General features: G+C 32.6%; 1 protein-coding gene across 1 annotated transcript; it reads right to left on the reverse strand.

The window, feature by feature from the left end:
- Positions 1-10,054: 10,054 nt before the first annotated feature.
- On the reverse strand, positions 10,055-12,294 carry LOC124938469 (probable protein phosphatase 2C 23). The gene is made up of 3 exons (XM_047478913.1): positions 10,954-12,294; positions 10,290-10,554; positions 10,055-10,198 (listed from the first exon to the last, which is right to left on the reverse strand). The coding sequence occupies exons 1-3, from the start codon at positions 12,292-12,294 to the stop codon at positions 10,083-10,085; spliced, it is 1,722 nt and encodes a 573-aa protein (XP_047334869.1). The 3' UTR covers positions 10,055-10,082.
- Between the last annotated feature and the right edge of the window lie 212 nt (positions 12,295-12,506).

A 12,506-nucleotide genomic window follows, 5' to 3' on the forward strand; every position in this document is an offset into this window, starting at 1 on the left:
AAAATAAAAAAATTAAGGGTTTGATTTTTTGGATTATTTTGAAATAATCTGGTTGTTTATAGAAAATAATTATTTTTTAATGAAAAACAGATTATTTTAGCTATTTAGATTGAAATGGTTGCATATTATTTGGGTATTGTAACTATTAATTTATTTATTTAAGTGTGTGATGTTATATAGATCTATGTAAATTAATCTAAATAATTAGAATGAAACAACTTCTAAATCTATATATATATAATGATGCTTAATTTTTAAAGTGTCCGAATTGCCGGGTCGAGAGCTGTGGTTAATTTGGATACTTGGGTCGGATTGTGGGTTGACCCGTTTTTAAATTTAAAACGGTTAAAAATAAAGATGCTAGAGGTATGTTTCGAACTTGCAACCTAACAAAAACAAGTATAACTCTTTAACCAACTAGGCTACAAAGACTTTATATTTTAAATTCAACGCCAAATTTGATAAACGCGGGACGTTTTAATATTAATATAAGTTTAACTTTTTATCTAACTAATCTATATATATATATATAATGATGCTTAATTTTTAAAGTGTCCGGATTGCCGGGTCGAGAGCTGTGGTTAATTTGGATACTTGGGTCGGATTGTGGGTTAACCCGTTTTTAAATTTAAAACGGTTAAAAATAAAATTAAAGATGCTAGAGGTATGTTTCGAACTTGCAACCTAACAAAACAAGTATAACTCTTTAACCAACTAGGCTACAAAAACTTTATATTTTAAATTCAATGCCAAATTCGATAAACGCGGGACGTTTTAATTTTAATATAAGTTTAACTTTTTAACTAACTAATCTATATATATATATAATGATGCTTAATTTTTAAAGTGTCCGGATTGCCGGGTCGAGAGCTGTGGTTAATTTGGATACTGGGGTCGGATTGTGGGTTGACCCGTTTTTAAATTTAAAACGGTTAAAAATAAAATAAAAATGCTAGAGGTATGTTTCAAACTTGCAACCTAACAAAACAAGTATAACTCTTTAACCAACTAGGCTACAAAGACTTTATATTTTAAATTCAACGCCAAATTTGATAAACGCGGGACGTTTTAATATTAATATAAATTTAACTTTTTAACTAACTAATATATAATGATGTTGAGTAAATTAAATTTTGGGTCGGATTGTGGGTTGACTCACCCATAAACTTAAAACAGTTAAAAATAAAATTAAAAATGTTATCCGTAATTTTTTTCACGATTTTTTATATTATTACTCGTGCAAATGCACGGGCTAAATGCTAGTTTCACTAGGGATGTGTATTTTCTTTAAGATGCGTTTTTCTTCATTTTTTTAATCCAGCTTGAAATTGCAATTTTTGAAGGTGAATATAGATGATTAGATGTATGCAAGTAAATCAAATTAAATTAATTCATTCATTATCTAACTCATATTAACGAAGAATAATATGGACTAGGTAACATAAATTAAATTTTAGTTTGTAATATATTTATTACGTTTTTTACTCATTTAATAATTATTTAATTCGTTTTTATCTTATTTAATACGTTTTTACTTATTTAACACATTTAATTAATATTTGATTTATTTTAAATTTTTTTACATATTTTTGACTCGTTTAATACGTTTTTAGTTTTAATAAGTATGTAACTCGTTTTAATTCGTTTCACACGTTTTAGTACGTTTTTGACACGTTAAATGTATTTTTGGCATTTTAATACGTTTTGACACGTTTAATGTGTTTTTGACACATTTAACACGTTTTGGCCTGTTTAACACACTTGTGACATCTTTAACATTTTCGGTCCGTTTAATTTATTTTTTACTTCGTCTAATACGTTTTTAATATTATAATACATTTTTTTATCTGTTTAACATAATTTTAATTTATTTAAAATAATTTTAATTTATTTAAAATAATTTTAATATTTTAATTATTAAATTAGTTAGAAGAAATAATATGTGAAATTAATATGTATTATATAAATAATATTTAAATAATTCATATTAAAATATGATAAATTCTGTTTATTTTTATAAACAAACTAGTTAAGTCATTAAAGAGTTTTAGAATAATAATAATATATAATTTTTGTATGAATAAATTATAATTAATAAATATATTATTATTAAGTTTAAAAATTTTCAGGAGATATATATAGTGAAAATTAGAGAATATATTAAAGTTAAAAAATTGTTATTTATATTGGAGTGATAAAAGATAATTAAATTAAATTAATTTAATTTAAATAATTTATATAACTCTAACCCAATTTAAAATAAACCCCTACCCAAATTAATATTTTTTGTTTAGAATCCAAACTATAAGAATAGGTAGGAAGCAGGATGCATATTAAACTCATTTCCCTATTGTCATCACAAATTGTGAGTTTTATTATATATAAAATGAAAGTTGAGTGTTTTGAATTTTAAATATTTAAAATATATCAAATAATATTTTTAATTTTTTAAGAACAAGTCAATAAATGCAGTTCTTTTTTTTCTAACCAAACAAAAAATAATGTTGGAATACTTATTAAAGTGCCTATTCACTTTTGCATCATTTTTTTTTCATATTATCAAGAATTGAAGATATTTACAATTTACTGAATTAACTCAAATTTTTAGTTAAATATAAACAATTTAAATAATTAAGTATTTTTAAATAATCATTTCAAATAAACTTTTAATATACAATATAAACAATTTAACATAAACTTTTTAAATAATTAAGCACAGTAATTAGTTAGATTAAGCATACATTTGATAAAAAGCTAAAGTGAATTGTTAATTGTTGAATTAATTAGTTATTCTATAAAACTAAACTTTAAATAAATATAATGAAAATATTTGAATTTTTTAATTTTATTTTTAAATGTAAAAAGTTAGTAGACACCTACGGGTATTAGATCTGCTCTAACTTAAGAAATTTTAAGTGATAATCTAACATGTGATTAAAGACTAATTTATAAGCTTTTAAATTTGTTTACTATATTATTAGTTAAATTGAATTAAGTCAGATTTTAAATAATAATTTTAAGAGAATTTATTTTAAATAAGTATTTTTAATTATTAAAATTTATTTAATGATAAACTATTTTAGGAAAACTTATCTAAAAATATATATTTTATTATCAAACATCACCATAAAAGTGAATGATGTTTGTGATCATACCAAACACAACTTATTCAATAATAAGAACAAAAAAGAATGTAAAATATCTAAACTTAAGTGAAAAAAATTCTTAACTTAAAAAAATATTTGATGACATACAAAAACACAAGATAAATTTAAAAATAAGAACAAAAATAAAGAACGAAAAAGTTGAAAGTAACATGTCATATTAAATTGCAATTAAGATTCATATGTTCTCGTAAGTTTGGAGAAATCGATAAAAATAAATAAATTAAAATTAAAATATGATTGTTTTTCCCTCCCCTCATGGAGAACACGGGATCCTAACTGATTAAATTTTGGGGTTTGTATATAGACTCAATACAATTTTATTTTGGCCAAAACAACTTGTTTTGAATTAATACACAAATTACCTTCATAAGTTAATCACCAACCAACATTTGTGAATTAATCCATGCAAACCATTGGGATGATTGTAGCAATTTTAATTTTAGTATGTTTGGCAAAACCTTTAGAATCTATGTCGGTATTTATCAATGGTTATTTATTGATTGTAATATTTCTACAAGTCTAACTATTTAGGTAACTTTGAAACATTCTTTCCGTGTCAATTTGATCAAGCTCATATTTGACTAATGAGTCGCGATTACAAATCATATGTTAGAGTATATTTGACGAATAAATTGAATGAACAGAACTCAAATAATTTTTGTGAATAAGCCGAAAAAATCTAAATAAACTAAGCAATTATACATTTCAAACACATTCATTGATATAGTGACCTAAATAAGTTATACTAATAAACTAATCAAACTAAACCTAATGAAAAACATAAACCTAAATATTAGGCCATTTCAATAAATAACAAATCAACTACCTCTAAAACATAACTCCAAGGGCTCCCTCATTGCATGATATTATCAAATAAGTTAATGACATATGACCATTTTAGAATAATAGATATTTTATTTTATTTTAAAATATTTCATGAAATATTAAAAAAAATGAGTGGTTTAAACACTACAAAACAAACAAAGTATCACATCAACCAATTTTTAATTAATGAAATACAAACAAGAGAAAAAATAAATACTTTTTAGGCCACGGTACTCACGGATACCAAGAGATTAACGTGCACACAAATATTTAAAAAGCACGATAAATTCTTAAACCAATTCCACAGACTTTCAGATAACGTCATAATAATGATGTTATAGTCGGATAAAATCAATGAAAGTATAAAAAAAATTCAGCCAAATAGTCCACTAAAACATAATAAACATAGTAACTCACAATTCAGGCCCGTTATATCTTACGTCTTCGATCCAAATCTCTTAACAACTACGGAGATCCTTAGAGTCATGCTCCAAATGAGACTCCAAATATCAGTCACCCCATAACAATAAAAAAGAAATCATAATATAACAGTTTTTGCAACGAGGCATGCATATAACCTTTTTTACACTTTGGATATGTTTCACTTAATAAATAATAAACGAAATTAATATTCACTAGTTACTTTAATTTTAAAATTTAAATTAGTATAATTAATAATTAACCGTGAGTTAGTGGTCTCTTAATTTTCTGTGTTTTTATTTATGTTATTTATAAAGTCCCTTTTGTTAGTATTAAAATTTGCTTGCCATTGACACTAAACTAATCCTTATTCTTGTAGAATTGACATATCCCTTGGATGCCCTAGATTAAACAAATCATATGTGTAAGGATCTGCCTTTAGTATAGGAATTAATATCACATTTAATTCTACAGTTATGCAAAATTAAGTTAGTATTTACGTTTCTTGTTTTCAGCATTTTTTATAGGCGTAGTTTATTTTCTTTTGCTGTAATCTGTTTTATCTTTATCTTTTGACAATTAGAAATCTCTCTTCATCTGTTTATTTCCACACTTCATTGTTCGTCATTTTCTTGCATTCCGCACAACAATTGGTATCAGAGCGGGTTAGATCCGATCAGATTATCACTTTTGTTTTTCTGGCGAGAGAATATCTTCAATGAATCTGAAAATCGAAAAATTCACAAGGCGAAACAGTTTTGGTCTATGGCGGATCAAAATGCGAGCCTTGCTTAAACAACAAGGCGCCTGGGCACCATTGTCGAAGGAAAAGGCGAAGATAGTTGCAGGTCCTGCAAAGGAGTCTTCCTCTGGTAAAATCACAGCTGAGCTTGAGGTCTTGGAAGAGAAGGCGCACTCAACAATTTTACTCTGTCTGGCTGATGAAGTGATTACTGAGGTATCAGATGAAGATACCGCAATCGGTCTGTGGTCGAAGTTAGAGGCTTTGTACATGACAAAGTCACTGACTAACAAGTTGTTATTGAAGCAACGTTTGTTCAGTCTTCGTATGCTTGAAGGTAAGTCTCTTCGTGAACATCTTGATAAGTTAAACACTATATTACTTGAATTGAGAAATATAGATGTTAAGATCGAAGATAAAGATGCTGCATTAATTCTGTTGGTATCTTTACCCAACTCGTTTGAAAATTTTGTTCAATCGTTCGTTGTGGGTAAAGACTCTAACTCTAGAGGAAGTTCGGTCAGCACTTCATACTAGAGAACTGCGTCATAAGGCGAGCGGTGAAATTGTAGACAATCAAGCATATGGGTTGATTGCCAACACAGTCAACTACAAAGGGTCTGGAAAGAAGAAGGATCAGAAATACAAAGCTAAGGGCCCTAATGCTAAAGACATCTGCAATTATTGTAAAGAACCTGGTCACTGGAAGAATAATTGTCCTAAGAAAATGGGTAAATATTCTACGGCTGCGATAGCACATAAAGACAGAGACACCGACTCGGAGGAGGACATTGCCCTTGTAGCTAACGCTTCTCTACACCCTATTGATACGTGGGTGTTGGATTCAGGGTGTTCATATCATATGAGTCCGAACAAAGAATGGTTCGATACCTATGAAGATTATGATGGTGGAAACGTTGTCATGGGAAATGATGCCATATGTAAAACGGTGGGTATTGGGACTATCAAAATTCTGACTGATGATGGTAAGATACGGACCCTAACTGACGTTCGGCATGTTCCTCAACTGAAGAAGAACTTAATATCTTTAGGCATTTTAGATGCTAAAGGTTTCAAGTTTAGCGGTGAAGAAGGAACATTGTGCATCAGTAAAGGTTCAAAAATAATACTGAAAGGTATTAAACAGAATACCTTGTATATACTACAAGGTAAGACGCTGACAAGTTCCGCTGCAGTCGCATCCAAATCTATGAATCGGCACCCTGATGTAACCAAGTTTTGGCATATGTGACTTGGACATATGGGGGAGAGGGGGATGCAAATTGTGTCCAAACGAGATCTTTTATCTGGCCACAAGGTTACCAACTTTGAGTTGTGTGAACACTGCATTTTCGGGAAAAAAACATCGCCGCAAGTTCAGTAAGGGAGTTCACAAAACTAAGGGCACACTAGATTATATCCACTCTGATTGATGGGGTCCTGCTCAAGTTGAAGGTATAGGAGGTTATAGCTATTTTGTAACATTCATAGATGATTACTCAAGAATGACCTGGTTGTATCTTCTGAGACATAAGAGCGAGGTATTTAAGACCTTCAAACATTGGAAGGCACTGGTGGAGAATCAAACTGGAAAGAAGGTTAAGAGGCTGCGAACAGATAATGGGCTTGAATTCTGTTCATCTGAGTTTAATGAGTTCTGCAGAGATATGGGGATTGCAAGACATCACACTGTCCGAGGTACACCACAACAGAATGGTGTAGCAGAAAGGGTGAATCAAACATTGTTAGAGAGAGTTAGAAGCATGCTCTCTAATGCGGGATTGACTAGAAAGTACTGGAGCGAGGCTGTCTTAACAGCTTTCTATCTGATAAATCGTGCACCACACACTGGGATTGATTGCAGAATCCCTTACGAGGTATGGTCTGGTAATGTCGTTGATTATTCTCATTTGAAAGTCTTTGGGTGCACATCTTACTATCATGTTAATGAAGGAAAGTTGGAACCAAGGGCAAAACAGGGTATTTTCATGGGCTATGGAGATGGAGTCAAGAGATATAGAATCTGGTCATCTTCTGAAGGTAGAGTAATCCTCAGCAGGGATGTCACCTTTAATGAGAAGTTTATACTTAACTCCTCTATCAAGCCATCACTTTCTAGAGAAAATAATAATACCGAGAAACAGGTGGAGCTTGAGGTGGCTCCAGTTCAAGGGACAACTGACATGACACACGATACTGATAAGCCATCTGAGGAAGTTTATCAATTTGGAGCACCTGAAAGTCAATCTGACATTGTAACACGACCTAGAAGGCAAATTAAAGCTCTTGACAGGTTAATTCATTCAATCGAGGGAAGAAAGATCTCAACTGGTCCTGGAAGTAGGACAATCAGTCCCTCTATAAATGATACTGAAGAAATGGTAAGTTATGCACTTCAGGTAGCTAAAGATGTCATACATAACGAGCCATCTTCTTACAATGAAGCTGTTAATGGTGTTGATTCTGCGCAATGGATTGCTGCCATGTGTGAGGAGATGAAATCACTTCACAAGAATAATACATGGGAGCTGGTTACTTTACCTAAGGGAAGAAGAGTCATTGGGTGTAAATGGATTTTCAAAAGGAAAGATGGAACCTCTAGTGCTGAAGGGACCAGATATAAAGCACGATTAGTTGCAAAGGGATTCAGTCAAAAGGAAGGTGTAGACTACAATGAGATATTCTCACCTGTAGTCCGACACACTTCTATCAGGGTACTACTAGCTATAGTAGCACATCAGGATCTGGAACTCGAGCAATTAGACGTGAAGACGGCTTTCTTACATGGTGAGATTGAAGAGGATATACTGGTGAGTCAGCCTGAAGGATTTCTTGTTCCTGGTAAAGAAACACATGTTTGTAGTCTGAAGAAGTCTTTGTATGGACTTAAACAGTCTCCTCGACAGTGGTATAAGAGGTTTGACAATTTCATGATTGAACATGGTTACAATAGGAGTGCATATGATTGTTGTGTCTATCACAACAAAGTCAGTGATGGTTCTTTGATTTATTTACTCCTGTATGTAGACGACATGTTAATCGCAGCCAAGAAGATGTCGGAGATTCAAAAGCTGAAACACCTTCTTAGTTCTGAGTTTGATATGAAAGATCTAGGTGGAGCACGAAAAATTATGGGCATGGAAATAATAAGAGATCGAGTTCAAAAGAAGCTATTTCTTTCACAAAAGAGTTATATTTTGAAAATGTTGTCTCGTTTTGGGATGAGTACAGCAAAGGCTCTCAATACTCCTGCAGCTGTTACTGATCATTTGTCTGCATTCGCACCCCAGTCTGAAGTTGAGAAGTTATACATGTCTAATGTACCGTATGCTAGTGCGGTGGGTAGTTTAATGTATGCCATGGTATGCACTAGACCTGATATTGCGTATTCAGTTAGTGTTGTTAGAAGGTTTATGTCTCGACCTGGTAAGGAACACTGGAAAACGGTAAAGAGAATATTTCGCTATCTGAGAGGCACATCCGATGTTGGTCTCATTTATGGGAGTAATAACCAGTGTCTCGTAACTGGTTATTCTGACTCAGATTATGCTGCAGATATCGATTGTAGAAAATCAATGACTGGTTATGTTTACACCCTTGGTGACTCTATGGTTAGTTGGAAGACAACATTACAGTCGACGGTGACGCTGTCCACTACCGAGGCTGAGTATATGGCGCTAACTGAAGCAGCCAAGGAAGGTATATGGTTGAAAGGATTAATCAGTGACCTTGGTATCCATCATGATCAGGCAATTGTTTTTTGTGATAGCTTAAGTGCTATTTGTTTGGCCAAAGATCAAGTGCATCATGATAGATCCAAACATATTGATGTTCGTTATCATTTTCTTCGTACTGAGAAGAGAATCAAAGTGAAGAAGATCAGCACACATCATAATCCTGCTGACATGTTCATGAAGCCGGTTCCACTTAACAAATTCACCCATTGTTTGGACCTGCTAAATGTTGACAGTTGGAAGTAGTTTGATCAAGCTCTTCTTGTTGGGTGATACTAAGGCAAGGTGGAGATTTGTAACGATCTGACTTTAGTATAGGAATTAATATCACATTTAATTCTACAGTTATGCAAAATTAAGTTAGTATTTACGTTTCTTGTTTTCAGCATTTTTTATAGGCGTAGTTTATTTCTTTTGCTGTAATTTGTTTTATCTTTATCTTTTGACAATTAGAAATCTCTCTTCATCTGTTTATTTCCACACTTCATTGTTCGTCATTTTCTTGCATTCCGCACAACAATATGCTTTCTCAATATATGTGAATTGAGCTTTGGATATGGATCTTCAGGTTGTGATGGGATTGTATGGGCCCAAGGATTTAGCTTTACTCTTCAAATCCAAGTATCCTTCTTTTTCTTTCTCCGGAAAAGGAGAGTCACTTAGATGTTGCTAGGTTGACAACACGACTTCGCTCTGCTCATCCTTATATGTATCATTGAAAGTTGTCTTCCTTTGACTAAGAACATATTATTCTTAAACAAATGATTATAAGACATTGGTAATTAAGCGATGTTGGCTAAACTTCTTTGTTCCCGGTCAAAACAAGAAAAAACAATCCAATGTAGCAGCTTAATATTGAGTATTGAAATATCAACCTAATTCTAGCCTTTGTTAGGGCAGTGGATTGATTGTCAAATTAGTCCACAAGCATTATGATGGTCATGGTTGACAAAAATGGAAAGAGATAGAAGAAACATGAGGTGAGGAAAGAACACAAACAAAGACCTACACATCATATTCAAATAAGTGATTGGTCAATATTTAGCTATTAACATCATAATATGGACAAAAGCTTTTAGGGCAAAATTAAATAGTATCTTCAAAATTTGTGTTCTAGGGTTTATCCTTATGATTGATTTTAATTAATATATTACTCTTTTGTTATATAATACTTATAATAAACTATTCACATTTTTAAATCATCGAACGCCAAATCTGCCCCTCGAATGAAATAATTATAACCGACACGTCATCATGGTATCGACGCCTGTCCCCTTGCGGAATATCGAGTAGTTCATGAAAATCCATGCCTGCAAAATTAAGAATCATTCAGAATTGAATATGACATTGGAATATTTGAAATTCTTTTTTCGTATTAATCAATCCTTACTAAATACATACCAGCTTTTTTCGCAGCCCTAAACAAGATTTCTTCGACGAGATGTTGGGCGGGATCTCCTTCGGGGAAGGACATAAGGAATCTCTCGACCTCAGAAACTGCCTCCTCGTTTGTGAAGTATTGGTAAAGGCCATCGGAAGATAATATGAGAAATTTGTCTCTCGACCCGAGTTTATGATGGCGAATGGAAGGCGAACAATTGATGTAAGGGAAGTTGCCAATGTAATCTACTCTAAACATCTTTAGTATTGCATTGTTCCATCTTGGCTATACAAATCAAACCATAACAAACAAACATTAAAAATTGTCAATTAATATAGAGTTTTCCATGATACAAGTTTGTTTTTTACTATTTTTTTCAAAAAATACCCATATTTGTTTCAGAAAAAGAAAATTGTTATTTGGTAACTAGAAGGTTATTGAAAAATTGTATAGATGTTATTTGATTATTAGAGGAGTAAAGGTTAGAAGGAAATTGAAAAAAGAAAAGTGTAAGAATGATCTTTTGTTTTTAACCAATCAAATTGTGCATCAAGTCATTTCTTTCACATTTTTTCTTCCAAATTACCACTCAAATTTATTTTAATTTACTCAAAAATTGTTTCTAGTTGGGTTTAAATGATTTTTAATATATATATATTTTTAAAAATAATAAATAATTTATACCTGCTTAAGAAATCCAGCTCCAAAAGCTCTGGTAACTTTTAATGACCCTTTTACCCTTCCATTAGATATAGCAAATGGATCATCTTGATGCTCTTTCTTGATTCTCTTCACTTCATCTTCCATTGATGTACTATGATCAACAGTCAGCTGAACAGCAGACAAGTTCGGAAATCCGACCATTTCTTCACGGCCGTACAATTCCTTTCCCGGCGCCGGCGCCGGTTCCGATCTTCTAGCTAGAACAGCCCGACTATCACCAACATTCATCAAATAAACATCTTCCCCTTTCATTAACATTGCAACAATACAAGAACCCATTAAAGAAAGTTCTGGATTTTCAACCAACATCATGTCAGAAATCTTTAAATACGATTCCTCTGTTTTCCTTAATGCGTTTGAAAGCGAACCCAAGATCTTTCCATGACGATTGATCGTTTCCTCCTGATTCTGATCAAGCTCCGATCTTAAATTTTCATTCCAAAGAACTCCCTTGAGTTCTTCATGGATGTTTGTGTATAGATTAGCCAGAAGGAAATCAGTTGCATCAGGACCATTAAATCCATCGTAGATTCCGACGAAAACCCATTCATGTTCATCGGAAACCACAACGTGAACACGATCCTCCCCGGCTTTCCCCTGCGCCCATTGAACTTTCTGATTCAAAAAAGATTCATCAATTTCTTCAACCAAATTCCCATGTCTGCTAACGTTCAACTTCAAATTCACAATTTTGTTGGGTTTATTCCAATCGGATTCTTTCACAGCACGAATAGGAACGATGATTGATTTTGTTATTGCTTTCTTCAAACTACGAACAAAAGTTCCTTTCTTTGATTTGGGTTTGAATCCATGAAACTGATCATCAAAAGGATCCATTAAAAAACTTCTCTCAATAGGACCAGAAAGGAACCCCCTTTCGACCAAACCCATAACCGAAACAGTCCCGCCAGACTCGCCGGAAATCGGGCCGGAGTAGAAAGATGAAACAGAGGTTCTTGGTATCGGCTGTAAAGGAATCGAAGCAAACGAATCAGAGCTTTCAAAAGAAGAAGAAGAAGAAGAAGTCTTGTCGGAGGAAGAACATGAGCTGCCGGAGCTATGATTCAACGGCGCCGTGGAAAGAGGATCAGTAGAAACATTAGCACTTATGGAAGCGCCGGAGATAGATTTAAACGTAGAAGAAGAAGAGATCTCGTCGGTTAATTCATGTGGGAAATAGCAAAACGAGTGACCAAACCCGCCGCCGGCGTCGATTACCATATTGTCATGTCGCCGGAGAGAGATATTGCCGGCGGCGTCGCAAGAAAAGCATAGTTTGAACCTCCCAATTTTATTACCCATTGTTTTGAAATCGTAAGAAATGGAGTTAAAGGTCTGAGCTTTAATAAGAAAAGATAGGTTCAGTTTGATATTAAGTTTGAATTTTGTTGAAAAGCATATAAAAAATGGTGAGGAAATTAAGATGAATCAAACTGATATTAAAGTACTTTCATAAATGAAAATGGATGAGTGAGAAAGGTTGACTTTTGATTATTGGGATGTGGACTGAACTA

This window comes from Impatiens glandulifera, chromosome 5 (genome assembly GCF_907164915.1).
Source record: "Impatiens glandulifera chromosome 5, dImpGla2.1, whole genome shotgun sequence".
Classification (NCBI taxonomy): Eukaryota; Viridiplantae; Streptophyta; class Magnoliopsida; order Ericales; family Balsaminaceae; genus Impatiens; species Impatiens glandulifera.